This window comes from Schistocerca serialis, chromosome 4 (assembly GCF_023864345.2).
Source record: "Schistocerca serialis cubense isolate TAMUIC-IGC-003099 chromosome 4, iqSchSeri2.2, whole genome shotgun sequence".
Lineage (NCBI taxonomy): Eukaryota > Metazoa > Arthropoda > Insecta > Orthoptera > Acrididae > Schistocerca > Schistocerca serialis.
The window spans coordinates 592,812,539-592,829,481 of record NC_064641.1 but is presented as its reverse complement, the minus strand read 5'-3'; the positions used below and the strand labels follow the sequence as shown (position 1 = coordinate 592,829,481).

The following is a 16,943-nucleotide window of genomic DNA, read 5'->3' as shown; positions in this document are numbered from 1 at the left end:
TCCACACTCCGATCTGTAGAATGCCAGTTTTCATTTTACATTCACATCACAAATTAATTTGTGCATGTGGTCATATTCTGCACATATCTAAGTTTCTTCCAAAAAGAAAATGAATGCCAACTGATTAGAACTAAAGCTGTGACATTTACTGTTTAGCAGTATTTTATGCTAACATTTTCTCATTATTCTTTGCCATTTCATTTTTTGTATTGCTTGTGTCGTTGACTTATTAACTGATTGAATTGATAGCGTAATAAAGAATAAATTGAACATCAGTCACATGATGTCATCACTACAATTAAAAATAACTGTTTGTGAGATAATCTAACTTTTATGTGTTGAACCAGTTCTATAATAAGCTTTTTTTGCTTGTTTGCTGAAAGATTCAAGCCACAGTTCGAATTTTATCAAAAGATGAAAGCACGTAGGGAAAAAAACTTTAAGATTATAAGGTAACAGAATGGCTTATCATTATTTACCTTCAGGAGGCAAATTTTCTGCACTGTCAATAGACACATTAGAAGTAGAAGAATACTCTTCCTATCTTTCAGAACGGTTAGTTCCTTCACTAGGGAGGAAAGAGACATAGGTTTGGGAAGCATATGAAGTAAGGCCAGGTCATGCAGACCTTCTCAGTCTGTTTGTTCTTACATAAGTTGACTTTCTGAGATACTGCATATACTTTCATTTGCATATCCATGCTCAGTGCCTCTCCTGTAGCCTTTAGTTCAGTGCATTATATATCAAAGTTATTATCAGCACTTACAAACATATCTCATTTAAAATGCATTTCATTTCTGGCATGAAATAATAATCCTATGCTGTTGAAGGAAGCCTTTCACCAACAGTCTACCGTTTCATGTGCAGTTAACATTACATATTTTCTTTTTGTCACTTTACACTCCTGTTTTGTGATGCACATTACTGTGTTATTTAAATATTGTAGTTCAGATGCAAATTGGTTTTCTTTATTTTTTACTGATTATACATGTTTTACTTTGAGATGTATAAATTCCAATTTTACCTGTCCTCGTGACAGGCTAACATTTCTCACATAACTGGTGTTCAGTAAGCAATATGTGCATTAGGTGTCATGCCAAATGATGAGCACACATGGACTTGGCTTTTAGCTGAGAACAGGTTTGACCTTTCAGCTTGGTATGAGTTCGAAGGACCTGTGTTCCCTAAGTTGAGGAGAGGTGAGTACCACCAATTCTCTACAATCATAAGCTCAGTACATGCTTTATTGAAGTCTGTGTCACACAGCAGTCAAACCTTGTATGTCAGGAGTGCCTGTCCTTTTAGCTTACCTGGGCCACATTGGAAGAACACAAGTATTTTTAGGTTGCATGTAATATACTTAACACTATTAACAATAACCACTGAGAGAAGAGATAGAGGAAGGGGGAGAGAATAAAACAAAATCAAACAGTTGAAACTCCAGGTATGAATATCAACAATGTAGGAACAGGTAGATTGTTTCCAGAATGAGATTTTCACTCTGCAGCGGAGTGTGCGCTGGTAGATTGTTACTTACTGGAAGAGAACATGCTAAGTTGCAGATGGGCACAATTACGACACATTTAAGCTCTCAGCCTACATCGGAAAAAGAGGGGCACACTCCTTTCATCCACACTAGCAAGCACACGTGACCACCTACTCTGGGAGCTTGGACCACAGTGCAACTATCATGAAGGTAGCAGCAGTCTGGAGGGGGTAGGGAAGGAATAACTGTATATGGGTGAGGGAAGAGGAGTGCTGCCTGGTGGAGTACACAGGGACTAGAGTGCCAACAGGCATGGAATCGAGGGGTTGTGGGGCAGGAGGGAGGTGGGGAAAACAGAGCGAAAAAGGAGACGAGCGAGGAAATGTTGGCAGTTTCATTGGCAGAGGGTGGCAAACAAAGAGGATTGGAGATGAGAATGAGGGGGGGGGGGGGGGGGGATATGGCAAAGGGGTTGGAAACCGTAGGGTGGAGGGTGTGGGGTCAGTGTTTACTGTAGTTTGAGGCCAGGATAATTATGAGAGCAGAAAATGCATTGTAAGGATAACTCTCATTTGCACAGTTCAGAAAAGCTGATGGTGGAGAGAGGGATCCATATGGCTCCAGTAATGAAGCAGCCATTGAAATTGAGCATGTTATGTTGAGCCGCATGTGGTACCACTGGGTGGTCTACTTTGCTCTCACCCACAGTTTGGCAGTGGCCATTAATCCTGGCAGAAAGCTGGTTGGTGGTCATACCAATATAGAAATCTGTACGATGACTGCAGCAGAGCCAATACGTGACATGGTTGCTTTTGTTGGTAACCCGATGCCTGATATGGGAGGATAAACGTGTGACAGGACTGGAATAGGGAGTGCTGAGTGGATGGATTGGGCAGGTTTTGCACCTGAGTCTTCCACAGGGATATGATCCTTGGCAATGGGTTAGATTTGGGTTTGGCGGCATACGGATGGTCTAGGATGTTTTGCTCCATGCATTCTAGTCCCCGCACCTTCCATCAGTCAGCACTCCTCTTCCCCCACCCATACACCTCTGTTCCTTTCCCTTCCCTGCCCCCCCCCCCCTTTCCAGATTGCTGCTGCCATCACACTTGATAGTTGCGTTGTGGCCTGACCTCACACTAGTTGTGTTGTGGCCCGACGTGCCGGAGTAGGCAATCATGTGTATGGAAGGTGTGCTTGCATGTGTGAATGGATGGCGTGTGTTTCTGTTTTCCTAATGAAAGCTTATGTGTAAGTGTCTTTTGATAATGCCTGTCTGCAACTTAGCGTGATAGTAGCAATCTCTTTTCCTACATTGTTATTATTCATACCTAGAGTTTCCATTGCTTGATAGTGCCGAACAGCTTTTCTTCTATCCTGCAATTCTGTGATGTTTCCCTTTGTTACTGTTCTCTGTAGCATTACTCTTCTCAGTGTCCATTCTTTCCTGTCTTTCCTTTGTTTTTTTCACCACCCTCCAAACCGCATCTACTTCCGAGGCACACTGTATAACGATTGTCCGCACACAGCACAGGCTTCGTGACCACATGGATTGTTGATTCAACTTCTCAGGCACCAAATCGTTTCCTCCAATAGTAGTAATTATATTTATTCCTATTGGACCCACTTCATCCCTCATCCTGACATACTTTTGTGTTTTATTTTAATTTTCCACACCTGCTCATATCAAATGAACTCAAATTCTTGAGCTAACCCAGTCTCCTTCTACCCTCTTCCCTATCACAACACACACGTACTCCCATACTCATCTGTTCCATTTCTCTCTCGTTTCTGTATTTTTTATGCACTTTTGCATATTTTTATGTATCTGTGCATATTTCTGCATACATGTGCATGTTTTTGTGTGTCTTTGCGTATTTTTTACACATATTTTCTCTTATCCAGCCCCTCTCTCAACCATCAAGACCTATTTTGTCCATCTGTGTGTCATGCTCATTTCCTTTGCACCATTTATGTCACAATGGACTCCTTCTCCAGCTTTCTGCACCAGTTCGGAAAAGTATTGCTTTCTCTTGCTAAAACCCAGTCCCACATCCTATTTCTTAAATGCTGCCTAAACCATTGAATCCCCCCAAAAGACCTAACTATAAAAATTGCTTTCTCTGGATCCTACCCCTCCTTTCACAATGACCTTAACCTTTCAGATTCCACCAGTCATTGGCCTTCACAAACCTGGTACTGCAAAAACATATCTCCATGGCACAGGCATCCCAGAACCACCTCTGCTCCCTCCACAAGATACAGCTACTGTGCAATCCCTGCTTCATACATCGTGTCTCTGACACCGAATCCCTTGGTCTCCAGTATCTGGAGTAGCATTCCAGATATCACCTCCATAAGTTATCCGACGCGGTGGCATCCTACTGCTGCCTCGAGATGTCACTCTCCAACCCCTATCACCCACAATGTTCCTCCTCCTTCCGCCCCTCATAGCACCTAAACCCTTCCTAGGTGATCTTTTCAACTTGCCACATCCCCCCCAAAACCTCCTACCAAACACTCCACCAAATCCAGAACCAAAGCATTCCCATGACACTGTTGTTAACCTTTCCTCCAAAACCCTCAGCTCCACAACAAAAGTTTCTGTCCTACCCGAAGGCCTCACCTTTAGTCACACACATAAATTTAATCATGCTGGACTTATCAAAGTCCTACTGTCCTTCCCCCAATCCCTGCAGTGGAAACACTTCTTTGTTGCCAATCCTTCCAACCAAAGCGAACCTAATTCCAATATTGCCCTGCCTCTCCCAGTTCATACCACCATACCCAGCACATCCACTTTCTACATGCTACCCAAAATCTGCAAACCCAACAATCCTGGATGCCCTGTTGTGGCTGGTTATTGTGCCCCCACTGATAGAATTTCGGCCCTCATTGACCAACACCTCCAACCAATTTCCCGTAATCTAGCCTCCCACATCCAAGACACCAACCATTTCCTTCACTGACTTTCCATCATCTCCACCCCTTTACCTCCTGGATCCCTATTCGTCACTGTTGATGTTAGTTACCTATATAGCAGCATCCATCATGCCCATAGTCTTACTGCTGTTGATAACTAACTTTACCAATGTCCTTCAGACTTCAAACCCACTACCTCATTCACTTCACTAACTTTATCCTAAGCCACACCTACGTCTTCTCTGAAGGGAAGGTATACAAACAAGTCTGTCGCACAACCGGGGAGATCTGCACGGCACCCTCCAATGCCAACCTGTTTGTGGGCCATCTAGAAGAGACCTTCCTAGCCTTCCAAAATGCCAAATCCCTAGCCTATTTCGGGTCCATTGATGGTGATCCCCATCAACTTAATGTGCCACCTTCCTAGATGTTGACCTCCTCCTCTGTGATAGCTCCATCAGCACCTCTGTCCACAGTAAACCCACCAACCGCCAACAATACCTACATTTGGACAGCTGTTATCATTTCCACGCCAAACATTTCCTCCCATACAGGCTAGCTATCCAGGGAAGGCATATCTGCAGTGACAAGAACCCCCTTGCCCAGAATGCTGAGGGTCTCGCCAAGGTCTTCACAGGCAGACACTATCCCCCAGACTTAGTCTGCAAACAGATCTCCTGTGCCCCCCTTCATCAACCAATACCATCTTGGACTGCAACAAGTGAACCACATCCTTCGCCAGGGCTTTGATTACCTATCATCATGCCCTGAAATGGGGGACATTCTACCTGAGATTGCACCCCCTCCCCCCCCCCCCCCTAAAGTGGTGCTCCATCACCCACCCAAAATCCACAACCTCCTAGTCCATCCCTATGACACTCCCAATCCCCATCCCTTGCCACAAAGATATCGCTGTGGAAGACCTAGGTGCAAGACGTGCCCAATCCATCCACCCAGCACTTCCTATTCCAGTCCTGTCACAGGTTTATCTTACCCCAGGAGGGACTGGGCCATCTGTGAAAGCAGCCATGTCATTTACCTGCTCTGCTGCAATAATTGCACAGCTTTTTACATTGGTATGACTACCACCAACCAGCTGTCTACCAGGATAAACAGCCACTGCCAAACTGTGGTCAAGAGCATAGTAGACCAACCTGTGACACAACATGCAGCTGAAGATAACACTTGATTTCAATGGCTGTTTCACTACTGAGCCATCTGAATCCTCCCCTCCACCACCAGCTTTTGTGAACTGTGCAGACAGGAGTTATCCTTACAATACATTCTCTGCTTCCATAACTATTCTAGCCTCAACCTTTAGTAACATACTATCCCCACACCCTCCACCCAACAGTTTCCAATATGTGCGTCCTATCACGGGAGAGTCTTACAATCTTTGTTTGCAACCCTATGCCAACATGCCTGCTGATCTTTCCTCACTCCTCTCGTTTTTCCCCCCATAGGGAGAGAATAGTATCATGTGGCAGGCGTTTCACATTAAAAATATTAATTTTATCATGGCTTTATATAAATGATATTTTTTAAGTTGTCATGTGATAGATGCGTACTTCTGGATCGATATCGATTCTTGCTTTGCGCTGCATGCGGACCACAGGTTGGACGCCCCTGTTGTATGTTATAAGGAATGGGGTCTTCCCTTAACCTCCTGGATTGTGCAAACCTCTACAGGGCTATTACAAATGATTGAAGCGATTTCATAAATTCACTGTAGCTCCATTCATTGACATACGGTCACGACACACTACAGATACGTAGAAAAACTCATAAAGTTTTGTTCGGCTGAAGCCGCACTTCAGGTTTCTGCCGCCAGAGCGCTCGAGAGCGCAGTGAGACAAAATGGCGACAGGAGCCGAGAAAGCGTATGTCGTGCTTGAAATGCACTCGCATCAGTCAGTCATAACAGTGCAACGACACTTCAGGACGGAGTTCAACAAAGATACACCAACTGCTAACTCCATTCGGCGATGGTATGCGCAGTTTAAAGCTTCTGGATGCCTCTGTAAGGGGAAATCAACGGGTCAGCTTGCAGTGAGCGAAGAAACGGTTGAACGCGTGCGGGCAAGTTTCACGCGTAGCCTGCGGAAGTCGACGAATAAAGCAAGCAGGGAGCTAAACGTACCACAGCCGACGGTTTGGAAAATCTTACGGAAAAGGCTAAAGCAGAAGCATTTCTTAAACAGGAGATTGGAAAACCGATGGATCGGTCGTGGTGGAGATCATGATCAGCAATTCATGTCATGGCCTCCACGCTCTCCCGACTTAACCCCATGCGATTTCTTTCTGTGGGGTTATGTGAAAGATTCAGTGTTTAAACCTCCTCTACCAAGAAACGTGCCAGAACTGCGAGCTCGCATCAACGATGCTTTCGAACTCATTGATGGGGACATGCTGCGCCGAGTGTGGGAGGAACTTGATTATCGGCTTGATGTCTGCCGAATCACTAAAGGGGCACATATCGAACATTTGTGAATGCCTAAAAAAACTTTTTGAGTTTTTGTATGTGTGTGCAAAGCATTGTGAAAATATCTCAAATAATAAAGTTATTGTAGAGCTGTGAAATCGCTTCAATCATTTGTAATAACCCTGTATTTAAAAAACCACCTTAACCTCAATGTGTGCTATATGTCAGTTGGGTGGATGGTAGTTGATGTGAAGGACAGATTATCGGGTAACCTCTTGGGGCATGTGCCTCATGCCAGTAAAATAAGGCTTAGCCAGATAAGTTAGACTCTATCTGTGGGGATCTTTAGTTCCGTAGCTGTTCATGTGATGCTAACAGATCCTGCAACAGCCACAAACTCTCGATAGCTCCAGTGGAAAGTCAATACACCCCAAACAAACCTTGTGTGGCTAGTCTGCCAGTCTTAGAGACTATGGTTAAGAAAGTTAGTGATAGACCACAACCTGCAGTAAATAATGCTGTGCTTCTCTTTAACATTATTAAAAGAGAGGCATAAATATTTGAGTAACTGTCACATTTCTACAGCAATGAAATTTTAAGAGGAACTTGCAGGGTCACTTAAATCTTTTAAGAGACTGAAGAAAGGCACACTGGTAGTCCAGACAAAAAGAGCTGACCAGGTAAACAAGCTGTTAAATGTTAGATTGCTAAGAGAATATTGTGACCAGAAATCTAAACATACCCCTAAATTATGGAAAAGGGCTAGTCAGCTGCAGGGATGGGCAGCTGGACACACAAGAGCTACAACAAAGGTAGGAAATAAATATATGGCAGAAATTAGAAATATTGTGAAAAAAGTAAATGATTATCTAGAAGAGACTGTAGCTTTTATTTAGATTGTTCAGAGCCTAAATTACTGGATTACATTGAAGCAAGTTTCATCTGCCATGAAGTTAGGGCTTACGCACCTAACCCATTGCATTGCCTTTTAAAGGCTAACATTTTGGGCACAACACTGTGGGGTGCACAGAGTAGGCGCTGTGTGTTAGATGTGTTTTGTCTACCAATAAAGGAAATACTCCATGTATAACTTTTTCCACATGTGTTAACTGCTCCCAACAACATCCAGTGTGTGTCAAAGAAAGCCCACTCATCTAAAAGGGCAAAAAGGTACAGGAAATCAAGGTTACACAGTGTATCCAATAATGTGAGGCAAAAAATGTATTTAAGGCTGTCCAGCTGCCTACCTTTGTGAAATCATTCACCGCAGAATTGAAGCACATGTTATTGAAGACAGTGACAATTTATGAAAGCACTTTCTTCAGTAACAGGTGCTTCAATTCTGAAGTGAATGGTTTCATAAAGATAGGCAGCTGGATAGCCTTAAACACATTTTTTGCCACATATTATTGGAGTGACAGATTATAAAAGGTTTGAATACTAATTATCTTTGAATTTAAGAAGTCTAACAATCGAAGGGGGGATATTTTCTTTAATGAATACACTTCCTTTGTTCAGAAAAGTAAGGCTATTCATGGCTTTATGTTGTAATTAATGGTTGCTTTATTTTCTGTTGAACATGTCTGACAAAGTCTCATAATTTATTCTGTGCTGTTTCTGTAGCCTCATGCAAAAGCTACGAATCAACTGTTCCTGAAAACTTGATAAAAAATAATTAATTTCAGCTTTATAAACCACTCGGGGTCAGCATATGTGCTAACATGGCATTTATGAAGAGTGGATGAGATAATCTTGTTGCTGTGAGTTAAAAATTGTAGAAATGGCAATTTTTTCCTTAAAGAAAAAAAAAAGAGAGAGAGAGAGAGAGAGAGAGAGAACCTGATCATGTTTTAAAGTTCTAAATATCCATCCAGTCTTCATCGATCTGCAAGATCTTTGAATATCCGAAATATCTTTGATCAAATTAGAACTCCAACGTATGTTTGTAAATAATTAACAAATTTATATTCTGGAAGAGGCAGTACACTTTTGCCCTACCCCTTTGGTGAGATTTCTTTCTTATCTAGCTTACAGTAAATACACAGAATTCGTGTGAATTGAAAGTTAAGTTACAGTGGCTGCCAGCAATGCCTAGACTATACAAAGAATCTAGTCATAAAATATCAACAATCTGATTAAAGTTCTCGAACATAAGTATGTCTACCTCAGTTCCATTTCAGTGAATTGTCATTTCATGGAGTAAATGTCGCAATGCAAAGAGCAATGAGCTTTCTTGCAGACAAATCTACAGTATCCATCACATTTCTCCAACACCAAATTCGTGTGGTACCATAAAAATATTTTTCATCTTTTCGACAAGAGAATATAATATCATTTTCCATTTAACATACAACAGGACACGTTACAACCTGTAAATGTTCCTTCAAATGTTTGCCACTGACTAAACACACTGGTATGCAGAAAACAAATTCCGTCCAAATAGGCATTGAAAGTTCAACAGTACCAACTGACTGCATTGTCATCCTCAGCCTATATGTGTCACTGCATACATATATGGAGGGGCATTTGATGAACATAGTGCTCTTCCAGTTGTCGTCAGTTTTAGTGACTGGAAACACACATTTATGCCTTGAAGGAAAAAAAAAAAAACTAGTGGAGGAGCATATCGAAAATAACAACATACCATCACGGCAAACAGCTAGAGAGATTCAAAAGAATCGTTCTGTTAGAACAGTTTATCATCATTCTCAGAATCCAAGCAAAGTACCAAGTCCGACAATGAAACAGACCCAGTTAAAAAAGGAAAAAAAAACTGTCAGAACACTCAACCTGTTTCATGACTGGTAGATCTGATGACCATTGCATATGCTGTACAGGAAGTCAGTATGAGGAAACTGACAAGACTCTTAAATAACTCCCTCATTGCTGCAGACTCTCAATCTCAGAGGAAAGAGGTTCAGAAACCCCACTGCCAAGACAGCTGCAATGGGCTCAGGCAGACATGGGGAACTAAAAGTTCTAACACAGGGAAGACCAGTGTGAATATATTTTCAAGAGATTCTGTGATGCTCCTGTGCTGCATGCATACAGTCTTTGCAAAAAGAACGAGCTAAAGGAGTCTTGAAACTTCCTGGCAGATTAAAACTGTGTGCCTGACCGAGACTCGAACTCGGGACCTTTGCCTTTCGCAGGCAAGTGCTCTACCAACTGAGCTACCGAAGCACGACTCACGCCCGGTACTCACAGCTTTACTTCTGCCAGTACCTCGTCTCCTACCTTCCAAACTTTACAGAAGCTCTCCTGCGAACCTTGCAGAACCAGCACTCCTGAAAGAAAGGATATTGCGGAGACATGGCTTAGCCACAGCCTGGGGAATGTTTCCAGAATGAGATTTTCACTCTGCAGCGGAGTGTGCGCTGATATGAAACTTCCTGGCAGATTAAGGTACGAGACGAGGTACTGGCAGAAGTAAAGCTGTGAGTACCGGGCCTGAGTCGTGCTTCGGTAGCTCAGTTGGTAGAGCACTTGCCCGCGAAGGGCAAAGGTCCCGAGTTCGAGTCTCGGTCGGGCACACAGTTTTAATCGGCCAGGAAGTTTCATATCAGTGCACACTCCGCTGCAGAGTGAAAATCTCATTCTGGAAACATCCCCCAGGCTGTGGCTAAGCCATGTCTCCGCAATATCCTTTCTTTCAGGAGTGCTGGTTATGCAAGTTTTGCAGGAGAGCTTCTGTAAAGTTTGGAAGGTAGGAGACGAGGTACTGGCAGAAGTAAAGCTGTGAGTACCGGACGTGAGTCGTGCTTCGGTAGCTCAGTTGGCAGAGCACATGCCCGCGAAAGGCAAAGGTCCTGAGTTCGTGTCTCGGTCGGGCACACAGTTTTAATCTGCCATGAAGTTTCATATCAGCGCACACTCCGCTGCAGAGTGAAAATCTCATTCTGTAAAGGAGTCTTGGTTAATTTCATAAGCAATACATACCACACATTGCCTCTCCCCCCTCACTGACAGGCTGCAAGCTGTCACTTTTCCCATGTAAGTACATCATAAACTAACCATATGTACCTTATCCGCTCTCAGAATTAAATTCTAGACCTGAGGTCTCCCATAGAGCTCTCTGGAAATTCCCTTGTGGAGATTTTAATCCATATACTGCTCAACAACAACCTGTGTGAGAAGTAGGGCAATTCAGAGCTTCTTAATGTTACCTAGTACATGTCTGTTGTAGGGAGCAGAGTTCGCACTTAGTGCTGCAACAGGGTCATTCACTGCTATTGATATCTTAGTATGTTCCACAGCCTTCACATTTGCTGCTCAAATGGAAGGAGTTGATGACTTGCACTTTACTGACTACTTTTCAATTTGTATTCACCTGTCACACAGAACAGTTCTCAGAAGAAAGCTGCTATGATTGGTGCTCAGTATGGCAAAGTAGATACTATACAGTGAACTTGCTGTGTTTGAATAGCATGACAGCTTCCAAGAATTGTTGTTGTGGTCTGCAGTTCAAAACTGGTTTCATGCAGCTCTCCCTGCTATTCTATCCTGTGCAAGCCTCCTCGTATCTGAATAAATACTGCAACCTACATCCTTCTGAATCTGCTTACTGTATGCATCTCTTTGTCTCCATGTACAATTTTACCCATTCTTCTGTAAAGAATTTGTGAGTATTTTGTGACTATGACTTACTAAAATGATAGTTGGGTAATAGCCATACCTGATTAGTATTATTACATTCTTCAATTTCATCTGTTTCATAGATCTTGCACACCAGGTGGAACAGTTGTGTCATGGCTGGCTATCCCAAGGCTATCAGTTGTTCTGACGAAATATTGTCCGCTCCAGAGGCCTTGTTTTGACTTAGGTATTTAAGTGCTCTGTCAAATTCTTCTCACTGTATCATATCTCCCATCTCATCTTCAGCTACATTCTCCTCCCATTCAATAATACTTCCTTAAAGCCTGACTCCCTGGTATAGACCCTCTATATACTCCCTCCAACCTTCATCTTTCCCTTCTTTGCTTAGGACTGGTTTTCCACCTGAACTCTTGATATTCATACAGCTGCTTCTCTTTTCCCTAAAGGCCTGTTTAATTTTCCTGTATGCAGTATCTATCCCTGATGAAGTACACTTGTAAATTCATACATTTGTCCTCTAGCCTTTCCTGCTTATCCGTTTTGCACTTCCTGTCAGTCTCATTTTTTAAACATTTGTATTCCTTTTTGCCTGCTTCATTTGCTACATTCTTATATTTTTTCCTTTCATCAATTAAATTAAATACCTCCAGTGATGTCAAACGATTTCTACTAGGCCTTGTCTTCACTATTTCATCTCTTAAAGGTACCTGTTCCTACTCTACTGTACTCCTTTCCACTCTTTCAAATCCATCATTGCCAAATGCTCCCTCTGAAACTGTAAACAACCTCTCATTCTTTCAACTTATCCAGGTCTGAACTCCTTAATTTTGTACCTGTTTGCAATTTCTTTAGTTTTAATCTACAGATTATAACCAATAAACTGTGGTCTGAGTCCACATCTGCCCCTGGAAACATCTTACAATTTAAAATCCAGTTCTGAAATATCTGTCTTGTTATTATGTATTCAATGTGAAATTTATCCCCAGGTCTCTTCCACGTATATAACCTTCTTTCATTATTCCATGTATTAGCAATAATTAAATTACGCTCTGTCAAAATTCTACCAGACGGCTTCCTCTTTCATTTCTTTATCCCAGTTCGTATTCTCCTAGCATTTTTACTTCTCTTCCTTTCCCCATTATCAAATTCCAATCCCCCATCACAATTAAATTATCATCTCCCTGAACTCCCTGAATAATTTCTTTTATTATATCTTACGTTTCTTCAGTCTCTTCATGTACAGAGCTAGTTGGCATATAAACTTGCACTACTGTGGTGTATGTGAACTTTGTGTCTATCTTGGGTTTGATAATGTTTACAATAGAGTTTACCCACATTCTAATTTTCTTATCCATTATTAAACCTACTCCACCATTATCCCTATTCTGTTTTGTATTTATAGTCCTTTGCTCACCTGACCAGAAGTCCTTTTGTCCCTGCCATTGAACTTCAGTAATTTGCACTGTGTCTAACTTCAAGGTATCCATTTCCCTTTGTAAATTTTCTAATGTAGCTGCCTGATCAAGTAACCTAACATTCCACACTCTGGCCCATGGAGTGCCAGTTTCATTCTCTCATTGACAGTACCATCCTGAATAGTTCCCGCCTGGAGATCCAAATGGAACTAGCTTACATCAGGAATATTTTACCCAATAGTATGCCATCATCATTTAATCATACAGTAGAGCTGCATGCCCTCAGGAACAAAGCCATTTTCGTTGGTTCCCAGGAACCAAATGTTTCCTGGCGTCTCAACAAATGCAACTCCATTGTGGTTGCACCTTCAGTATGGCTATCAGTATCAGTGAGGTATGCAAGCCACCTCACCATCATTGAGGTCCATTGTTCATGGGGGGAGGGGGGGGGGGGAGCTTCCAAGAAATGGATCATGTTAAAAACCCAATCCACTGCACCATGGGAGCATAAAGGTCAGTTGTGATTTCAGTTCTGTATTGTCTGTGGTGTGTTGTACACCTTGTGACAATCAGGCCCCATGCAATTTTCGTACTACCTATTTTTTGCCAAAGGTGAAGCAGATCTCCATCTTCTCTTCTTAGTAGGTCCAAATATATTGTATAATTGATTAATTTTAAGAAGGAATGCACTCCAGGTTTACTTTATAACTCTTTTATCTTTTAACACTTCAGGTAGGCATCATGATTGTAGTATAGTATACATTGATGGCTCGAGTAAGGGTATTCCTTTATATGTTCCGTCGTTTTCCTCAGGCATATCTTCAGGAGTCAAATTCTCAGTTTCTGCACTGTATTCAGTGCACAACTGCATGTGATTCTGAAGACAGTGAAGCAGATGAGTTATTGAAGCACCAAGTTCTGCTCTGCTCCAACTGCCTTTAGGCCTGATCAGTATTTCAGCAAGTGTCCCTACAATGAAGCTGATACAAACAATGCAAGAAAAACTGCTGCTTCTTCATCAGCAGGTGAAACATGTATCATTTTGCTGTGTACCAGAACTTGTGAGAATCTGGAAAAATGAACAAGCAAGACAAGGTGGTCTGCAAGCAACACAGTGTTGATTCCCCTGCAGGCAGTCATCTCACAGTCAGTTGAGAAAGCCATGCAGTTATAGGAAGAGCAGCAGCTAGCAGTGAGGAACAAAAGCTGCAGTTATTGAAGCCAACCATTCAACTGTGGCATACATGGTACAAGTCATTATGAGGTGGTGAAGTTACCCTCCCTCAAATAAGACATAGTCCATTAACTCTTGGTTTCATATTCTGGCCAGAGGAATCCCACCTCTCTGCCTGCTTCTCCTCATCTGTGACATGCAGAGCTACATGCCAGATATTAACTGTGTGTTACATTTTGGTTAGAGAGCAGAAGAAATTTATATGGGACCTGCCCTCTACCTGTGCAAATGGAAAGAATGTGGTAAAGCTTTTAAAATTTTGTGTAGTGTCTAAGCTTTTATGTGGAAATGTTAGTGTGTTGAGTGGCTGACTCATCTTGGTTCACTCCAGCGGTCACCCAGCCACGTGTATCTCTTGAACTGCCTTAGATAGTTTCACTGCACATTTGTGGGGGTTTAATTCCTGTTGAATTTTTACCACTTGTAATTACTCACATCATTTAAGATTTTAATGTGTGTGCTAAAGACCTGACTGTCTTTAACCCCAACGAAAATCAATATATCATCACTAAAAAGGGCTTGAAATGAATTATATATAATGGTGTGTTGCAATCATTAAAGCACTGGACTCACTTTCAGTAGTTGCAGGCTTGATTCCCCATGCAGCCAATTTAGAATGTCTGTAGTTTCCCGAAATTTGTCAGGGTGAATACAAGGATTGGTCCTTTGAAAAGGACATGACTGATTTTGTTACCCACCATTGTGCAGTCCAGGCTTGGACTCTTTCTAATGATGTCTCTGTTGACAGTTTGTTAAACCTTAATCGTCCTTCCAGCTTTAAAATGAATAACCCCATTCCTCATTAGTAGCTAACTGTACCTGACAGTGGTGATTTCCCTAAATCGCTTCAGGCAAATGACAGGATGGTTCCTTTGAAAGGACATGGTCAACTTCCTTCCCCATCCTTCCTTAATCCAGTGGGACTGATGACCTCGCTGTTTGGTCCCCTCCCCCAAATCAACCAACCAACCAACTAATGATAATGGCTAGAAGTGATATAAGGTCAGGGTATACTGAGAATTTTATCTGAATTTTTTGTTAGTTATAAAACATTACTTTCAATGCTTTTTGTTTCTGTGATTCCCTTACAAAACATCTGTATCTGTTACTATAACTTTTTCTTCAAAAATATTTCTGAATTTTGATTTAAAAAAAAAGGTCCACAGAATTTTGAAGAATTTTCCTCATTTGTCTGGTGCAGTGCAAGCAACTTCTCCCATTTCAATCATTGGATTTTTGACTAACTCTGTTTTACATTTTACAAAATGTTTCCTTTTGATATTTGGACATTCTCAATCATTTCAGCAAAATGTGGAATGTGTAATCCAAAGCAAATCATGTAGGATGTATTACTATTGCACAAGCTATCCACTTTCCAAAAATGTAATTCAACTGCCTCACAACCCCTACAGTTTCTGTATTAACAATATTAGCAACTTAATGTTTTACAAAGAAATATAATATCATATCCACACAACTGCCTATGAATTAGTTCAGTTTTTTAGTGTGTGTTTTGTATATAGTATTTGGAAAAGCCAGTAATTAAAAATATCTAGTCATTAGTATCATATCCACTCTTTCAGAGGCTGTGTAACCCACAAAAAATAAAGCTAGATTACTGGTTCATCACAACTCTCACATGCCATGTGGAAAGGGGCCATTGAGCATGAAGGAAGAAAACTCATTCCAGTTAAGCAGTTGAACAGTACCTCATGGACTCCAAGCCACCATTTTCATGCAACGCTTTTTTTGTTTGCAAAATGTTAGCTACAGACCAGGGCTAACAATTGTGTGTCATTGACAGTGTCAGATATCTTACTGGTAGTAAAGTCAGAATATTTTGTTTTGTCTGAATGTTTTGGATGTCTCTACAACAATAATATTATGATTATATTGCCTACAAATACAACGGCAATGAAATGATTTTAGTTGGAGGACACATCAAGTAGCAAACTGATAGAACCCCAGATATGTGGAATTTGATATTCTCTCATTAATATGAGAAAGTGAGAAAGGCAGCATGAATGGTCACAGGGTTTACTGACCCATAGGAAAGTGTTACAGAATAGCTGAAGAAACCGAACTGGCTGACTCATGAAGGTAGAGGCAAACTATCCTGAGAAATCCTCCTTACAGAATTAAATGAAATGTCTTTAAATGATGACTCCAGGAATACACTGCAACTCACAATCTATTGCTGTCTTATGGATTACGGGGACAAGATTAGATTAATTACAGCAGACACAGAAACATTTAAATTATAATTCTTCTCACCTTCCATGCATAACTGAAATGGGAAAATACCATAATAACTAATACAATGGGACATACCTTTCTGCTATGCACTTCACTGTGGTTTTTCAGACTATAGACATAGATAGTGTTTATACATATATAGTATAGAGTATATACATAGATAATGTGTTGTTCTAGCCTTTAGCTATGATTGTCATGAAACTAAAATGGATCTTTTTTTTTTTTCCAGTAACATTACCTCGATATGTTCGTGTGAATACCATCTTTAAATCAGTTGAGGATGTTGTAAAATATTTTTGTAGTGAAGGTTGGGAGAAGATGAGAATAAAATTTAAAAGCTATTCTCAGTATTTGGAAAAGATACGTTCTTTGAAGGAGGAGCAGTTTATGCAGGATTTTCATATTAAAGAACTTCTAGTTTTCCCACCAAAAACAGATTTTCATGAGCACGATCTTTACATTAATGGCAGCATTATTTTGCAAGACAAGGTATGTGTTAATTATACATATATTTCAGTAAAATATCATGAAATTCCATTAACAATGTTACATTATGCAAAAATTTTCTGTGAGGAGATTTTTAACAGTTAACAATCTAAAATAAAGGTTATC

At 41.2% G+C, this 16,943-nt stretch overlaps 1 protein-coding gene across 1 annotated transcript in view; it reads left to right on the top strand.

Annotated features, from left to right (window-relative positions):
- Positions 1-16,943, top strand: part of LOC126475348 (28S rRNA (cytosine-C(5))-methyltransferase) — a 72,379-nt gene that overhangs the window by 5,774 nt on the left and 49,662 nt on the right. The window contains exon 3 of the mRNA XM_050103158.1: positions 16,561-16,820. Coding sequence (XP_049959115.1) covers positions 16,561-16,820 — 260 coding nt within the window. The remainder of the gene's footprint in view (positions 1-16,560; positions 16,821-16,943) is intronic.